This window comes from Gossypium hirsutum, chromosome A01 (assembly GCF_007990345.1).
Source record: "Gossypium hirsutum isolate 1008001.06 chromosome A01, Gossypium_hirsutum_v2.1, whole genome shotgun sequence".
In the NCBI taxonomy this organism is placed as follows: Eukaryota; Viridiplantae; Streptophyta; class Magnoliopsida; order Malvales; family Malvaceae; genus Gossypium; species Gossypium hirsutum.
Genome location: NC_053424.1, coordinates 27,346,477 through 27,365,754, shown reverse-complemented (window position 1 = coordinate 27,365,754; position 19,278 = coordinate 27,346,477). Strand labels below are relative to the sequence as shown.

General features: G+C 35.1%; 1 protein-coding gene across 1 annotated transcript; it reads right to left on the bottom strand.

The window, feature by feature from the left end:
* Positions 1–12,387: 12,387 nt before the first annotated feature.
* On the bottom strand, positions 12,388–12,965 carry LOC107917404 (uncharacterized). Its single transcript, XM_016846758.1, has 2 exons — positions 12,727–12,965; positions 12,388–12,625 (listed from the first exon to the last, which is right to left on the bottom strand). Exons 1-2 carry the CDS (start codon positions 12,963–12,965, stop codon positions 12,388–12,390), a joined length of 477 nt encoding a protein of 158 aa, XP_016702247.1.
* Between the last annotated feature and the right edge of the window lie 6,313 nt (positions 12,966–19,278).

Genomic DNA, 19,278 nt, shown 5'->3' with positions numbered 1-19,278 from the left:
ATACACAACCCAAACCACTATGCGAAGTTGCACTGTAAATCTCTTACGCCTTACCTGACTTAGGTTGAATCAATACGAGAGCTTCTTTTAATGTTTTCTTTAATATTTCAACACTTTGTTGACATTTTCTGACCATTCAAACTTAACATCTTTTTTCAATAGTCTAGTAAACGGAAAAACAATTGTAGAAAACCCTTTTATAATTCTTTTGTAGTAGCCAACCAATCTAAGAAAACTTCTAACTTTTATCACACTCTTTGGTGTCTTGCATTCCAAGATAGCTTCTATTTTATTTGGATCCACCCGAATGCCTTTTGTGGATATGATCTGCCCCAGAAAGGTGACTTCTCTTTGCCAAAACTCCCACTTACTCAACTTGGCATATAATTGCTTATCCTGTAATGTCTGTAAATCAATCTTCAAGTTCTTTTCATGTTTTCCCTCACCTTTAGTGTACACCAATATATCATCTATAAAAACCAAAATAAACTAGTCTAAATAATACTGAAAAATTCTATTCATTAAGTCCATGAAAGAAGCTAGAGCATTGGTCAACCCAAATGGCATAACTAGGAATTCACAGTAACTATATCTCATTCTGAAAGTAGTCTTTAACACATCTATTTCTTTTACACATAACTGATGGTACCCCGATCTGAGGTTAATCTTATAAAAAACTCTAACACCTTTTAGTTGATCAAAAAGATCATTAGTTCTCTGTAAAATGTATTTTTTCTTCATTCCTACTTTATTCACTTACTGATAATCAATACAAAGCTGTAAAGGCCAATCATATTTCTTTACAAATAGTATTGTAACACCCCATTATGATACACTAAAGTATATAAAACCTTTATCGAATAAATCCTATAATTGAGCTTTTAATTCCTTCAACTCAGTAGGACCCATTTGATAAGAAGCAGGTGTATTGATGTTGTTCCCAGAACAACTTCAATTCCACACTTTACGTCCCTCCTTGGTGGCAAGCCTGGTAATTCTTCTGGAAATACATTGGGATAATCTCTAACCATTAGTATCTCCTCAATCTTTGGATTTGATACTTGAGAATTATAATTATAGGCCAGGAAAGAAGTATACCCTTTTCTTACCATTTTAAAAGCTTCTACTGCTGATACAATATTAAACAAAGCATTGTAATTCTCACCAGTCACAATCGTTTCATTACTGTCCGAAGTTCTCAAATAAATTCTTTTCCTTTTACAATCCACTATAACTCATATTTGGATAACCAATCTATGCCCAAAATTACATCAAACTTGTGGAATGAAAACTCATATTTGGATAACCAATCTATGCCCAAAATTACATCAAACTTGTAGAATGAAAGAGCCATAAGGTCTACTGGAAACTCACAATCTTGAATTGTTAAAGGACATCTCTTATAAGCCTTATTCACTCTCTTACATTGCCCAAAAGGATTTGTGACTATAACTTCATGTGCAGTAAACTCTACAGGTAATTCTTTCTCTTTTACTAATGCAATGCAAATGTAAGAATGAGTGAAACCTAATTAAAGAAACCACAGAAGTATCAAATAAAGAGAATTTACCAGTGGTCACATCTGGAGCATCTCATTCTTCTCGAGTCTGAATGGCATATGTTAGAGGCATGCGACTCTTAGATCTACCAACTATCTCTTTTACCGATCTTTTTTCTTTACTAACACGACCGTCTACTTCCCTGCTGAGCTGGAGTACCCCTCACCGATCGTTCCATAATGTTCTCAAGCATTTTTGGGCAATCCCTGATTAGATAATCTTTTGATCCACATTTATAAATAGCTCTAGTAACCATTCGACATTCACCTCAATAAAATCCACCGCGGTGCTCACACTGTATCATCGATTTTATTCTCGAGCTTCTCATACTAGCCTCTGATATGGTTTGCATTATCGACCTAGGCTAAATTTTGACTCTTGGTCCTTTAAACATTGTTGAGTATCTTAAACCTTTAAAATCTCTGCTTTTTTTAAATGACGGTGGTGACAAAGTACTTGTTGCAGGCCTTTTCCCTATACTATTCTCTTTTAGATGAGTTAAACCTTCTTCCAATCATTGTGCTTTATCAACCAAAACAAAAAATTCTTTTAGATGTAATGGTAAAAGAGGAACATAAATTTTTTCATTCAATCGCCACTCAAATCTTCTGTACATATCCGCTTCATTTGTTATTAACTCCTTGGCATATTTACTCAATCTAATATATTCACATTCATATTCAGCAACAGACTTCAAATCTAGAAATTCTCTTTTCTTATTCTCAAGGTAAAGTTGACTTACATACTTATTTTTAAATTTAGGCACAAAAAAAATTCCAATTAATGCTTTCTGCATGATAACTATTCGTGACCGTGGTCCACCATTTGTAAACCTCACCCTTTAATAATGATACTGCACATTTCAATTTTTCATCCCCTATACACTAAAATTCTTTAAATATCCTTTTACTATTCTCTAGAATTCTTCAGCTTCAACTAGGTCATCATCTTTCTTTGCTCTAAACTCTTGAGCTCTATATTTTCCTATTTTCTCCAAGGAGATAGATGAATAGTTGTGTAACACCCGAAAATAAAGGCTAGGAGTTTTAGGGATATTTTAGGAATTATGGCCTTAGAGTGCTTAGAATTGTGTGACATGGTATATCGTTGATGTTTTTTATTATAATTTTTTAAAGGTCAAATCAAATTTTGAAAAAGTGTTTTAGAAATCTTTAATTTTAGAAAAAGGACTGATTTGTAACATAGTCAAAATTGTGAGCTTTTAAGAGGAAATTATACCAAATTTTAAAATTGAACCTAAAAACCCCCATTCCTAGCTTATTTTCATGATAGTTTTCTCCTTTCTCCATAATGTTGCCATCCTTTGCTTTCCCTTGCTCTTCCAATTGATTTTTGATTTCCAAACTACATTATTTTGATTCCCATCATTTCCAAAGCCTTAAACCTTCATAAATCTTGAAGAAAACATTCTAAAATCTCATTAAAATCATCATCTTTCTCACGTGTGGATTTTCTCAGATTCGCGTCAATTTTTTTTTGTTTCTTCCATCAAAGGTAACTAATCGTCTACACATTAGTTTTTAATGTTATTAGGCCTTTGAAATTGAATTTTTAAATGCTAAATCGCATGTTTTGATTAAAAGCCGAAAATAGGGTCGATAATGGTAAACTTTTTATTTTTAAGTAAAAATGTGATTTCAAAGTGTTAATTAATAGGTTTTGACATGATTAAGAGGTTCCTAAACTTGTTTTGAAGTTTTGTTAAAAATTTCTTGAGTTAAAATGAATTTTCGTGTAAATAGTCAAAACTTGTTAAAAAATATCAATCCCATGAATTGTGTAGTTTAAAGGTTGTGAATTAGTCGTACGTGAATTATAAGATGAACGGAATTGATTTTAGGCAAAAATATTGAGTATAGACCGAGATATTCTAATTTAAAGTTTGCTATGTTAAAGGTTTCAATTACATGGGAACATAACTTAGGCTTATGTTTTGGTTGCTTAAGGTAAGTCCTTAGCTAATTTTTGAATGTGTTTTTATTGTGTGAATTGTTATGTTGAATTTTCGGATTCACTAGGACCATCTACAAGCTAGGAAAGGCTAGTTTGAGCTTTCAACATTTCAACAAAAACAATTGGTGAGTGTTTAGATTAACTGCTTGTGGATACAATTCAATGTGTTGTTAGGGAATTTAGTTGCAGCCTAAAACTCTACACTAAATTCCGAGTGTAAGTTCTCTTGTGTTCATGTTTAACATGTGTATTATGTGCTCGTTGAATTGTGAAAATGTATATTAAAATGATATAACATTACATGTGTCATGTGTTATGTGTTGATGATTATTATTGTGGAATTATATATGTGGACATGTCAAACAAGCTAAGTGCTAGAGATAATATTGTGCTTATGATGCAAATATGCAGTGGTAATGAGCAGAAAATCGATAAGTAATATATGTGTGTTTAATAACGGATATTTTGGCCTTGTGACACTTGAGACCATTGGATGTAGTTGGCATGCCATAGGATTGTGAGTACTCACCTATATGTATAGTGATTTTGGGCGTTGAGGCCTTGGGACATGTTGGAGAGATAAGGAAATGTGAGCTAAGCTCCATTCAATAGGACATGTGAGGGGAAATAAAGAGAGCATTAGCTATATGCTTCACTTATAGGACATGTTTGACTCTATGAGTCTGTGTGGTGTGTTGGAGATCTGTGTATTCGATGAGTGATGATAGTGCCCACTTTTACGTTTCATAGTTCAAGTGTCAAATTATGTTAAATTTTAAATGTGTTTGTATGTATTGTGATGTATGCACGAATATTTATGTTTTGAATATGTAAATAAACTATCGTATATGTATGTGAAGTAAATTTTTTCAACTAAGTTAAAGTTGTTATAATTATGATACTTAAATGCTTCACCAATGCTTGATAAACTGTTTGCATGGCAGTTGTTCTAGGCATTCATTGAACTTATTAAGCTCACCCACTCCCTTCTTAAACCATTGCAGATTAGTCATGTGTTTGTGTGAGCGGTGTGGTTTTCGAGGGGTGATCCAACCCAAAACTCGAGTAGTTATTCATAGGTGTTTATTTTCTTATTTATGTTTTGGGAATTAAAGGACTGGTTTTTGCTATGACTTTTAAGTTGTTTACATGATTATTATGCCTTAGGGCTTATGGACTTACATTTGAATTATTGGTTTCTTTCTCAGTCATGATTATGAATTTTTGGACTATTATCTCGAACATTTTGTTGCCCATTTAATGAAGTGAATGATGCATGATGATTATACATTAATTGGTATGAGTTATATATTTGTGATTGCTATACTTTTTATGTCTGGAGTAGAGGTATCGTTATTCTGGTTTTAATATCGATACCTCAATGATTTTTGAAAGTATAGGAAGTCAGTAGCGTAATTTGGTATTGATACCTTATCAAGAGTATCAATCCTTAGGGTAAAACAATTGATACTTTTTGAAAGGTACCGATAATTTCTGAGACTTTGGGTTTTTGTACAAGAAACATAATGCAAGTTTGGTATCGATTTTCCAAGCAGTATCGATACCACTTGAGAGAAATATCTATGCCATACCTTAAGTATCAATACCTACGTAACAATTTTAGACTTTTGGCTTAATGGTCCCAATGGATGATTAACTATTATTATAACACTATCTGATGTATGAATAGCATGTAACATTGATAACTAAGAAGTAAGATTGACTTAAAACCTATACGAATACTAAAATGGAAGACATTTCGTTAGAATGAGCTTGTACTTAATGTATATGGCATGAGACGGTGGTGTGGCATCCTGATTTTGGGCTTGATGGCCAAGCCGGGTATAAGGTGTTATATTTGGTGGTATTAGAGCTTTAAGTTTAATAACTCTCAGACCTAGGTGATTGTTGTGTATTTGGAGTTTCAAAACTCATGGGTCTAAATCTCTTTGATTATTTGCAACTATTATTATGACTCTGATTGAATGCCATGAGATTGGTTGAAATGTTCTAATTGAATTGCATGTGGGGTAGGAATGGGAGCACATTTCCTTAAATCCTGAAGCTTGCTTGTAGGAACGAGATTTGAATCATCTCCTCGCCACTCACACCTTTTATTTGTTTTTGTGCATGCTAGATTATTAGGTATGCCTTCCAGACATGTTAATGTTAGAGTTAGTGCTCAAGAGGATGTACATCCTTTGCACCTCTTGGCCCCGCGTAGAGTGAACATACTTGATGAGGGTGTAGGCCCTCTGATGGAAGCTATGATTGGAGTGTTTCAGTAGATTATTGGTGCTAACCCTACTTGTACACTTGCCAATTCTGCATCAATTAATCGATGGTTACCTCTTGAATGTCTTCAGGCGTTGGGTGGTAAGGAATTTTTTTAGAGTGAAAGGTACTAATTCGACCGTAGCTGAGTATTAGTTGGAAGGAGTTGAAAGGATCCTTGAGCAGATGTCTTGTTCTGATGAGGAGAAGTTGGGTTGTGTTGTGTCCTTACTTGACGGTAAGACTCATCGTTGGTGGAATACTGTTAAGAGAGGTACTTTTTCTGATAGATTGACTTGGAATTATTTTCTTGAGGTTTTTAAGAGGAAGATTATGAGCGAGCAGTGTATGGAGGCTCGTAAACGCGAGTTTTTGGATTTGGTTTAGGGTGAACTATCTATGGCTGGTCATGAGGTTGAGTTTGTGCGACTTAGTCAGATGCTCCTGAGATGATACTTTCTGAGAGGGACCATTGTAAGAGGTTGCATTGTGGGTTTAATAATGAGATTCGAGTTTATTTGGTAGCACAAAATGTAGAGATGTTTGATGAGTTAGTAGAAAAAGCTAAAATAGTTGAGGAAACTTTAGCTGAGCCGCCTTGTTCTATGGTTACTAATTCTGGTAAGAGTTTCTGATGGTGCATCAGGTCGACCTCCAAAGAAAAGGCATGATATTCATAGTTCTGGTAGGGGTGTGAAATGTGGGTCTCGACCAAGTCAGTCTAGGTAGCAGAGTAGTACTATGGTTAGTGCTAGGGGTTTGGTGGGTGGTTTTAGATGGCCGCTTTATGTACATTGTAACCATAGGCATTCTGGTGAGTGTTGAAAGTTGAAAAATGGGTGTTTTAGATGTGGCTCGACGGAATATTTTCTTAGGGATTGCCCAAATAGAGTTGAGGTTTCACAGACTCAAATTTTTGGCACTTCTTCTACTCCTGCTAGAGGCTGCGGTCGCGGTAGAAGTAATGAAAGATCACTTGGGCAGTGGGTTGTTGCTCATACAGCAGCTTCATAAGTCAAATTTGGAGGTCCATTATAGGTTTATGCTGTTAGGGAGATAGAGGATAAGGATCTGACTGATGTTATCGCAGGTACTTTTACTTTTCAGTCTATCTATTGTTTTCTTTAGTTGATTCTGGTTCTACGCATTTGTATATTTTAAGTGAATTGTCATGTAAGTTAGAGATTCCTGTTGAGATTATTGGTTTGGGTATGATAGTTATTAGTTCGTTCGGTAATAGTGTAGTAGTGAACAAAGTTTATCATAGATGCCCCTTTATGATTCAAGGACATGTTTTCTCTATTGATCTTATGGAATTGTCGTTTTATGGTTTTTATGTTATTTTTGGTATGGACTGGTTAACTGAGTATAAGGCTAAGGTAGATTTTAAGACAAAGCGAATTGTTTTAAGGAATAATGATGGGTTGGAAATTGTTGTTGTGGGTGAAATACCAGGTTTTCTGTCTAATATGGTATCGACTTTGAAGGCTGAAAAGTTGATGGGTAAAAGTTATGAGGTTTATTTAGCTTATTTGATGGATTCAGTTAGTAAGGAGTTGAGAGTTTAGGATATTCACACAGTTGTAGGAGAGGTTCCAGAGACACCTTTGAATTGTTCAGCCTCGTTCAATTTGAGTTTTTGGACGATCATTTTGTCATTTCCATTTCTCGATCCAACAACTATTTGAAGAGCTCTAAGCATCATTTAAGTTACAGCATCGTCACCCATGTTTATGCTATTCTGATTTTCCATTCCCATATCCTTGTTCTTGTGTCTCGCTTCTCGCTTCTCGACTCCTTACGCCCAGAAATTCTCTGCATGAAATGTGAGGGTGTGAGCTTAAAAAATTCAGTGAATGATAGTAAAAACATCAAGTAATTTGCACCAAATCATGCATAAATCAAAGCAATTAAGCATTAAATTTTTAGTCACAACATGTTAACATTTCACCATAACATCACATGCTATTTCAAGAATTAAGAATCAATTTTTCCATTGCATGTAAAATCATCTTTTAACACATAAACATTCAATTATATTGACACAATCAATTAATTATATTGGCATAATACATCCATGAAAATAAGTAAACGTGTGATCATATATTGGATAAATGGATCTTTGAACTTCCACAAATCAAATATAGTCCTTTGAATTGAGTGGGACAAAGCTACACACTCTCTTATAACGCCTCAAATAATCCGGTGAGTGGAGACTCAAGCTCAACACTCCCTTGTCTACTCCAAACAAATTAGTCCACCAAGAGCCATATGCTTACAATATCACAAACAATGGTGAGTACTCACAAATCCTATGGCATGCCAACTATATCCAATGGATCCTCCACGCAATGTTGCAATGAATCATACATACAAGGCATAAAAATCTATTGTTTAATCAGTTAATTTAGGATGTTAAAATGCAAGTAAAAGCATGTTGCTAAGTAATTTTAACATTAATAAAATTAAGCATAGCAAATATCATTTTCCCAATATTCATATACCAATTAGAACACATTTATCAATTGTTCAATAAATCAGTAATTCATGCTCCAAATATCAATTTATTCCATACAATTTAATCATGCTAAAAGCATAATGCACAACTTACCAAACCAATTGCTATTTTGCTCTTTTATAAAATAAAACCTATTTTTGCAAATCCAACCATCCAATATGCAATTAAGTCATTAATAACACCAATTAAACCTTTATTTTAACACATAATCAGGCCTATTTACCAAATTGCCCTTAATATCACTCACCTCCACACTTAGCTCTTTAAGCAAAAATGTGTTCAAACAAGCAAGTTTGAGCTTCAATTCTAATTAGTAGGTTCCTCCTTTTGATGTGGAGTTTTAACAGAGACAAAGTATGCATTACAAACTAACAATAGCAAAAAGAAACATGAAATTTGATAAAGTACATGAATCTAAATTATTTCCCTAAACTACCTTACCAATGTTGCACATGTGACACCCCAAACCTGACCTAGAAGTTAAGACCAAATCTAAAGGATTTACATCAACACATCAAAAAACTAATTTCTCTAAGTATCCAGAAACGTTCAAAGATTACTCGACTATTAGCAGAAAATATTTTTAGATTCTTATTTTGAAAACTGAAATCCATTTTGTCGACTTGAATGACTTTGTAGTTTTGTGTTTGAAATTATCAATTACTGACGAATTTAACTAAAACTAAAACGAGCTCAGAAATAGATTACAAACTAAAAAAATAATTTTTTTTACATTATTGCAAAACAATTTGAGCTCCCACACACCGCCCTATCCTAAGCTAGAGACTTACCTGAACAAACAAAGATAAAACCAAGATTTGAGCTATAAAGCCCAGTGTATAACCAATATCAATTATAATTAACATAATACGATATGTAAATCAGTGTTACATGAAGAACTTAATAGTGAGTATAAGATCAGAATGGAATAGATTAGAGTATCACAGAGGTTTTCATCATACTAATACAATAGAACATCACAAAACAAATAGAGCAAGACAAAGCAGAACATAACAAAACAAAACAAAGCAGTACTGAATAGAGCTATGTAGAGGATGTATGTTTATGCAAATGTAGTATTTTTCAAAACAGAATAGAATGCATATTTATCAGAAAACATTCTACCCAACTCTGCTACACACCAAAATAGATTTCCCCCAAAGCTCGTCCAACCAAATCGCACCAATAGATATCTGTGGATAATGCCACCAGAAGTTTGCAGTTAAAATTACCAGATTAGATATATGTGGTCAAGCCACTATATTGCAGTCAATCTGCCAGAATAGATCCATTGATAAACCACCAGATAATGCAGATCATTAAAATACCAAAAACTTTCTCCTTTCAAATCATCCCAAGTCCCGTGCAATGTGTCATGGCATGCATATATAGAAGCAGAGTGATAAGAATGTAAGTCATGCTATTGTATAGTAATAGAGTCAGTAGGCATGGGAGTCCATGCGTTATAAAACAGATTGATCAAAACCTAACAAATAATATCAAATTTTCCATGAAGTCACATGTATGGTTATAAATTAAAATCAATACCAATCAATTCAACATATTCGGATATCACATGTTCTTAAGCAACAGAGTCATGTAACGGCGTACCAACAAAGTTAAGAAAATACAGATTGTACCTGGATAACTTGCACACATTAGACAATAGCACATTACGTTCTGATAGATCCTACTCACTTAGGTTCAAACATAGTAGACTTACATACAGATCACAAGTTGTTCATCATCAGATCATCAAATATAAAGTTATATAGCTTAATTCAGATCGTACGGACCTTACAGTAGGTCTGCATTCATTTCGAACGACACATGTAGCCCAAGGGAAAAATTCAAAATATTGGTCCACATGCCCGTGTAGTTTCACACGGCCTGGATAGCTGGCCCGTATGCCTTCACATGGTCTAGCACACGCCCGTGTGTTCCATACAGCTTGACACATGCCGATGTCACCTGCCCGTGTGTCCCATACAGCTTGACACATGCCGATATCACCTGCCCGTGTGATCCTAATCCGCAATCAGTGAGTTACACGGCCTGGACACATGCCCTTGTCATTGGCCTGTGTGAACCCTGTATAACACAACCACACACGGCCTTGGCACATGCCCGTGTGCCTCCAATTTCATGAACAGTAAGTTACACGGCCTAGCACACAACCGTGTGGCTTGTATGGCCTACCACACAGCTGTGCGGCATCAACACTCAATTTTCTGAGGACTAAACTAGAAATAAGAGTTGGGTTATCGGTACCCACCTAATACAGATTCGAAGTAGAAGCAACAAGATTGAGTTCTTGTCCCTAAATGACAAAAAATTGTCCAACAAACAATTAACTCGCAATCAAATCACAAAAAACTAACATTCCAAAATCGAAGTTACGTCGAAGAGCTTTTGACACCAAAAATTTAAATCAAACTTCTTGGCCAACGAATTAAACTAAAAGGAGAAGTCAGACCCATACAGAATCAGTGTAACGTAACATAACAAAAAGAAAGGTCACTTGAAAATAAAAAACCAAAACAAAGAACTAAAGAACAGAAAAGGAATGACAGAAAAACATGGTAGAAAAAAAAGAAAAAAATGAAAAAGAAAACCACATTGGAGGTTTTTGGAAGGTTTTAAGTAACCAACCGAAACTAACTACTGCATAACAAAATTCAAAAATAAAATATTCCCTATTGCTTTGAACCTAAACGTACAAAGGTAAGGGTTTAAGCAAAATAACAAAATTTCCATATATAGGATTCGAACCCAGAACCTCACAAATATACCCAGAACGCTTAACCACTAAACCAAATCAATTTACTCATCATACATTTCAAAATCTTAATTCAAACCTAGAACTTAACCACTCTAGGTTTCACTAACTCACTTTCTTCTAACTTGGTTTTTGGGATGTTACAATACAACTAAGTTGAAATATGGAATTCCTCAACTAAACTCCCTTTTTAGCACCTCAAACCACTACCAATCTTCATTCCTAGTCCAACAACATGTATTCTAAGTGTTAATTTCATCATTTAATCCATTTCATAATTTTCCAGAAAAATCATCCATGTTCTTAATCAAATTCAAATTTCTCAAAATTGATCCATAAAACGTGTTTGATCTTTTGGTTTAAGATAATAAAAAAACCTTTTATTAGACTTGTTTTGAGCATAGACATCCATTAATATTTGGATTCCAACTAAAAATTAAAGATCCACCATTGTTCATCCTCAAGTTCAAGAAAGAAGAAATTAAAGTTGAAAATCCATTATAACCACTTTAATTAACAAATAATGATTGAAATCAACTTAAAAACAAGTTTAGAGATGAGGATTACCTTCAACTGAACTCAAATCATTGATTTGGAAGTTTGAAAAAAAATGCTTAAAGAAATTCGGATGACTTTTTGCCCAGCTTTGAAAATTATTTCGAGAGAATTTAGAAAGAATTTAGGGAGAGAAAATGTTTAAATTTATTCTCTTGATATTTGGTTTATGAAAAAAAAAACAAAAAAATGAGAGAAAAAACTCTCAATTCAGGTGAAAAATGAGTGAAAAGTGAGGTAGTTGTAGAGTTTTTAAAACTGAAAACCCTTACCTAATTTTCAAAATTTGGGGAATTTGCCATTAGGCCACTCCCCCTTTTCCTTTATTTTACAATTTCCTCCTTTCCCTCCAAAATTTCAAAAATAGTTTATTTTCTATAAAACCTCTTACACATTTCCTTTGTTTTTCAAATTACTCTCATTTAATCAATATTTTAAATCACCCAATTAAACCCCCATTTTAAATTATTTTTAAATTCCAATGTAACCCAAAATATTTATTTTTACCCAAAAATTATTTAAAACCATAAAATTAAATTTCTAATTTTTTTTATTTTTTAGAATATCATTTGTCAATTTTTAAGATGAAATTAAGCTAACTAATTAATAATATAAATCACTAATTAATTCGATTAATTCTTAATTTTCATTCGGAACCCAGTAAACTTACTCGAATCTGCTAAACCTGTTTTCAAGGCCTTACAACTCTCCCCCTCTTAAAAGAAACTTCATCCTAGAAATTTACCTAAATCGAACAAATACGAATATTGACACCTCGTGATATCTTCTGACTCCCAAATGGTTTCCTCAGTCTTGTGGTTGCGCCACAAAACTTTCACCAATGGAACCATCTTATTGCGTAGCACCTTAACCTCACAGTCTAGGATCGAAACCGGCTCCTCTTCATACAAAAGGTCCAATTGAACCTTAATCTCCTTAACATGAACAACATGGGAAGGATCCGATCTATATTTTTGTAGCATAGAAACATGGAAGACATCATGAATGCGCTCAAGCTTAGGCGACAACGGAAGACGATAAGTAGCCAGTCCAATCCACTTAATAACCTTGCAAGGGCCAATGAACCTCGGATTGAGCTTACCTTTCCACTCGAACCACAAACCTTCTTCCAAGGTGAAACCTTCAAAAACACCTTATCAGCAGCCTGATACTCGATATCTCGACATCTCAAGTTAACATAAGATTCCTGCCTATTTGAAGCAACCTTCAACCACTCAAAGAAAATTTTCGCCTTGTCCTCGATCTCACGAACCAAATCGGGACCCAAATTCCTCTTCTCCTCCATGTCAGACTAACATAGTGTAGTCCTACACTTCAAATCTAAATCCCGAAATAGGCCCTAGTCGGAATAGTGGTTTCGGGACCACAAATCTCATGTTAAAATAATTTTTTTATGATTATTATGAGGCCTAGAATATGAAAATATGCTTTTGTTAAAGTTTCATGAAGAAATTCTATGAGTAAAGTGTCCAATTGGAAAATAAGGACCAAATTGAATAAATTTCAAAACTTGGATTCTAGAAGAAATTTGCATGAAATTACTTTAGATTATCAATCAGAAGGTCTTAAAGATTAATTTGCCTAATTTCTAAGTTTTGGACAAAAATGGGCATGCATGGAAAATTTTGGCAGTTTAGTAAGGAGGGGAATTTTGGTCATTTGGTAATAAAATCAATAAAAAGGGAAAATGGAGGCAAAAATCAACCATCTTCTCCCTTGTACCAGCTGAAATTCTCAAGCCCTCCATAGCTAGGGTTTTCAATATTTTCAAGCTCAATAGTAAGTGACTCCTAGCCCCGTTTTTAATGTTTTTTTGTATTTTTGAGATCCTTGTAACATGTTCTTTCCATTTCTACCTATATTTTAAGCTAGGGTTCATGCATGCAAAGTGACCCATGTGTGACATGTTTGTTCTTTAATGTTTTATGGGGGAATATGAAAGTTAGATGTGCGTTGAACATCTTTTCCTAAGTGATTTTCATGGAAAGCCCTTAAAAGGACCTTTTTGCAAAAGGTACAAAATATGTAGTAGAAATGTGAAATAGAGGAAAAAGTGGGCTAGTATGAGTTTATAATGCATTCGGATAGGCTTGGGAAACCAAGGAATTGCATGTATATCATTTTACGAGCCTAGGGATTAAATCGTAAATAATGTGAAAGGTTAGGGGGTCATTTTGTCCGGGGGTGAAATTTAGGCTCGAAAAGAATAATGTAAGATATTGATAATTCATTTTTATTGTTATAGACCCCGAGGAACAAATTTTGGAGGTCGATCGAGGAAAATGAAAGATTTCGGAATAACCGAAACGCGAAACCGACACAAATATCAGGTAAGTTCGAATAACTTAAAGTAAACCCATAATATGCCTAAATGCATGTTTTATGAATGTGTGATAGTTGTATATAATAATAGTATGAAAATCCATGAAATGTGTTAATAATAATAGTGACAAGATGATAAATGTCCCAGTTAAAGTTAAAAGGGAAATTCGATGGATAAACCATGGCTTACGTGACTTGAGATCCTGCATGTGTTGCAGAAAAGGATTTAGCTTGGACGAGTAATCCGTTGATCTCAAACATAGAAAGGATTTGGCTCGGACGGGTGTTCCTTGAGTGATCGAGCCTCCCGAAGAATATGTGTGCATTGAGGATTTAGCCTGGACAGGTAATCCGATTAGGGTCTAAATTTAGCCTGGACAGGTAATCTGATTAGGGTCTAAATTTAGCCTGGACTGGTAATTCAAATCTGAGCTCATTAAGGGTGTTTGTCACTACAAGGGATTTAGCCTGGACTGGTAATCCCGACAACACTCCATGAGCTTATATTACGGGGGATTTAGCCTGGACTGGTAATCCCACCGTAAGATGTGAGGTTTGCGGGAGTGCGTACTTGAGAAGATCACTCTTATGATTTGACGGTAAATGGATAATCCATCGAGATTTTCGAGGTACTCAACGGTATTAACATGAGATATAGAAATGAAAATGTTGGATGATGAGCTCATCTAAGACAAATTACATGATAAATTATTATGAGACTAACTGGATGTTTGAGTGCATGTAATAGGAGGCTATCCTATATTTATTGGATTGGTTGCCTAGCATGGTTGTATGCTAATTAATCGGTAAGTTTACTTTCCAGTTATTCGGGCTTACTAAGCATGTAAATGTTTACCCCTCTCTTTTCCTTGTCTTACAGAGCTCGAGGACTCACAGAGATTGGAAGACGGTTGGAGTATTGTCAACACTATCCACTTGTCCTATTTTGGTATATAGATACTTCTATTTTGTTACAATGGCATGTATAGGTTTTTGGTTACTTGGTGTTATATGTCATTGGTTGGCCAATGTAAAGGCTTAAATATTAAACTTATTCTTTTTGTATATGGCCATAAGACATGGCTCATTTCATTGTAGGTTATGACCTGCCAACCATGTATGTTTATGTTAAAAATGTTTTTGTAATGATTAAATGTGGTATATCATAAATAGGTAGTCGTAATGTGGCCAAAACATTTGGAAATGTTTAGGCCATAATTTACAATGAATTGTAATAATGAGCCAAGCCTAAATATGTTTCAATGGGATAGAAATCCTTATTACAAAAAGGGGATAATTGAGTATGTATTTAACCGATGAGATGAGGTTGACATGCAATAGATTCATTGATGATAGTCATTGAGTATATTTGGGTCATGTTAAATGCATTTGGGGTTCTTATATGTGAAGAAATGATGAGGGTGACCATTGGCTTGAAATTATAGCCTAAAAAGGGTCTACACGGGTAGACACACGGGCGTGTGTCTAGGCCGTGTGTAACACATGGTCAGCTCCATGGGCGTGTGGTATGGCTGTGTGTCCCCTGCACCTAAAATTTTTTTTAAGTCAGAATGCATGGTAGTAAACACACGGGAAGAGACACGGCCGTGTGTCTCAACTGTGTGCAGGGCACGGCCTAGCACATGGGCGTGTGTCTTGGCAGTGTGCCCGTAAATACGTGCTGACCTTATAAACAGAATGTTCGGGTTTTTGGACACGGACGAAGACACGGGCATGTCTAGGCCGTGTGAAAGACACGAGACAGTGACACGGGCGTGTGCTTGGCCATGTGAAAACCCATGTAGGTTCGAAATAGAAAATAAATTCAATTAATTCCATATGGGTTAGGGACACAGGTGTGTCCCAAAGCACGTGGGCGTGTGCATTGTCTCCACACAGGCATGTGAGGCTTAACCTTGAAAATTTTTCTAAAATTTTCTTAGGTTCTCGGGTTAGTCCCGGACCATTCTCAATGTATGTTTTGGGTTTCGTAGGCCCATAATAGAGACACTAAGATGTTATTTGATTGGTTTTAATTTGGAACGAAATTTTATAACCCGTATTTTTTGAAAATGTCCGAGTATGTGTCTAGTAACGCCTCGTACCTAGTCCCGGTCTTGGGTACGGGTAAGGGGTGTTACACTACCATAAAGTGCCTCAAACAAAGCTATATGAATACTCTTTGGGTAACTATTGTTGTACTTGAATTCAACCAACAACAAATGATGATCCCAATTGCCACCAAAATCGATAGCACAACTCTGAAGTATATCCTCGAGAATCTGTATCACTTTCTCAAACTAACCATCTGACTATGGATGATATACTGTACTGAAATGAGGCTTCGAAACCAAATCTGTGACAGCCCTAAATCGACCCTAGTCAGAAAGTGATTTTGGGACCACAAAACCGAGTCATAAAAATAATTAACCATTATATTTGATGATTATTATATGTATATAGGCATGTGTGAAAATTTCATGTTTGAATTTTGTTAATTGTAAGTGAATTTTGCTAAATAGGACTTGTGTGAGAAAATTTAGAAATGTGCTAGGCAAATGTTAAAGTGGCCTATTGATGCATGTTAGAAAATGTTGTCCTTGCATGTCAAAATACCTAAAAGTTGAGCTAGTGGCCGGCCATGCTATGGGATTAACCATATTATAAACACCTTGTGTTAACGTGGTATGTAGGAAACAATAAAATAAAAAGTTAGTAATAAAGAAATGGAAAAAGGAAAATGATGAAAAAAAAAAGTTCTCATGTTGTCAAGTTGGCCGAATAGAAGAAAGAAAGCAAGGGAAAGAGCTTGGAGAAAATCGGCTATGGTGGCTCACTAGATTAAGGTATGTTTAATGTTGCTTTGAAAGTTCATACATCCCTTGGATGATTAGTCTAAATTCTAACTATCTCATGGATGGATTTGGGGTTATTATAGAGTTAGTATTCGACTAAGAGGCTTCAAAAGTTTTAGTTGAAGCCTTGAGACTATTAGCATGTTAGCTATATGGATGTGTTATGATGCTTGAGGTGTTAGATAAATTTGAACTCATCACCAAGTTCTTTAAGCAATCCAAGTTAAAAGTTTCGGTATTGAGGTATCTTGAGCATTCGGCCATGGTAGGAAGTAGAAGAGAAATATGGTTGTTGTTAGATGAAGTAGAGTCTAACAAATGAGCACATATGTGCATTAGTTGCTAGATGAAGAAGAATCGGCTAGCAAGTTGTGTGCTAAGGCCGAATATAATTTTGAACATTATTGAGTAATGTATGTGTTTTGGAATTGATGGAATGGAGAATATGCTTAAATTGTGTTATGAACAATTATATGTTAAATCAAGGGTTGCTAAGCTAGCTATTAAGGTGAAGTGCAAATATTAGTATTTGATTTCTAGTGTATATATGTGTATTAGCCGAGTTTTGAACTTGAAACAAAATGGTATTTAGTCAATACAAGTGACCATATTTGTAGGAAGTATTAAGCATATATTGGCCTCAACATAGACATGCATATTTGGCCACATGAGATAGATTGGTGTTGCATGTATTCGGTTAGGGGCAAGCATATTGATGCTTTTATCTTGACTTAGATAATTGGCTCAAGGAGAATTTGTTAAGTGCTTAGTTAATTGATATTAGGTCAATGATGTGTGTATTCGGTCATAAAAGTGCACATGAGGAAATGTTAGATTAATTGTATTAAATTGCTCAATGTGATTAAAAATGCGTATGACCATTTTGTATTTGAGCTAAAGGTGGCCATATGACCTATCAAACTCCTTGTCATATTCAGCCATAAGCTAGCATAATGAGACTTTAATAAGTTAAATTTGTTTGAATTAGCTCAAGAGCTTAGAGGACCACAGTTGGATAAGGGAAAGGAAAAAGTGATCGAATAGCCGCTGAAATCGTTCGACCACATCTGAGGTAAGTCTTCGAGTAATGGAGCTTAGATTATGATTCGATTAGATCATGTTTTAAGTAAATCAAAATCATGCTCTTGTATGTAGCTATTGAGCCGAAATGGTAATGCTTGATAAGTGACTTGTGTTTGAATTCTAGTCATGAAATTGAAATAGAGATGTGTCATGATTTATTGATATGTGCATGGATATTCGGATGATAACCGGGCTAAGTCCCGAAGGCATTTGTGCTAGCGACTAATTCCGGGCTAAGCCCGAAGGCAATTGTGAGAGTTATTATATCCGGGCTAAGTCCCGAAGGCATTTGTGCGAGTTACTATAACCGGGCTAAGTCCCGAAGGCATTTGTGCGAGTTACTATAACCGGGTTGAGCCCCGAAGGCATTTGAGCAAGTAGCTATATCCGGCTAAATTCCGAAGGTACTTGGTTTGGGAATGAGCGATCTTGCTGTAATAATTTCAATTAATACGCTCGTAAAATCCCAACGATGAGGTACGTTTCGTATATGCATTGGAGTAGTGATTTCGTTTAAATATTATTCGCTCAGTCGATTAATGAGCTTCCGGCCTTTGGTTAAGTTGATCCCTTATGTATGAATATAAGGGTTGGAAATGTGAAGTAGGACTGATTTTTGAGAATATGTGTATATGAAATTATTCGTTTAGTTGTATGAATGCTATACTTCGGTTGTGCCTAATTTCATTGCTCAAAACTTACTAAGCATTAAATGCTTACTCCGTTCTTTGAATCTCTGTTTTATAGATTTTGGTTCGTCAGCTATCGGACTCGGGATTGTCGAAGTCGAAGTCGTCCACACTATCAAAGCCCTTTTGGCACACTTTTGGTTGAACTCTGAAAATGGCATGTATAGGACTACCCTTTTTGTTGTTGGTCATGTACCCTTTGGTTTTGTATAAGTTTGGATAGCCATGCGAAAATGGCTTATATATACTTTGAGCATAGCATTATAATCGTTTTGTATGTTGTTCATTGAGAGGTATGGAAATGTTCGGTAACGATTGGCCATTGGAATGGTTAATCATGATTATTTTGGTGCTATGTATGACAAACTCTAGTTGATCCATGGAGGATCATGAAATAGGTAAAGTTTACCTTAAAAATAGATGCTGACAGCAGCAGTGACGTGGATGTGAAAAATCACTAAAAATAGTAGGAATGGAATTAAATAGTGAATGAATTATGTAATCGAACCTTGATGAATCTATTTTCATAGGAAAATAACGAAACAATCATATGAACAGTATATTATGAGATGTTAAAGTTTTCGTGATACAGGGCCAGAACGGTTTCTGGATCCCCTATTCCGACTTTGGAAATTCACTATAAATCAAC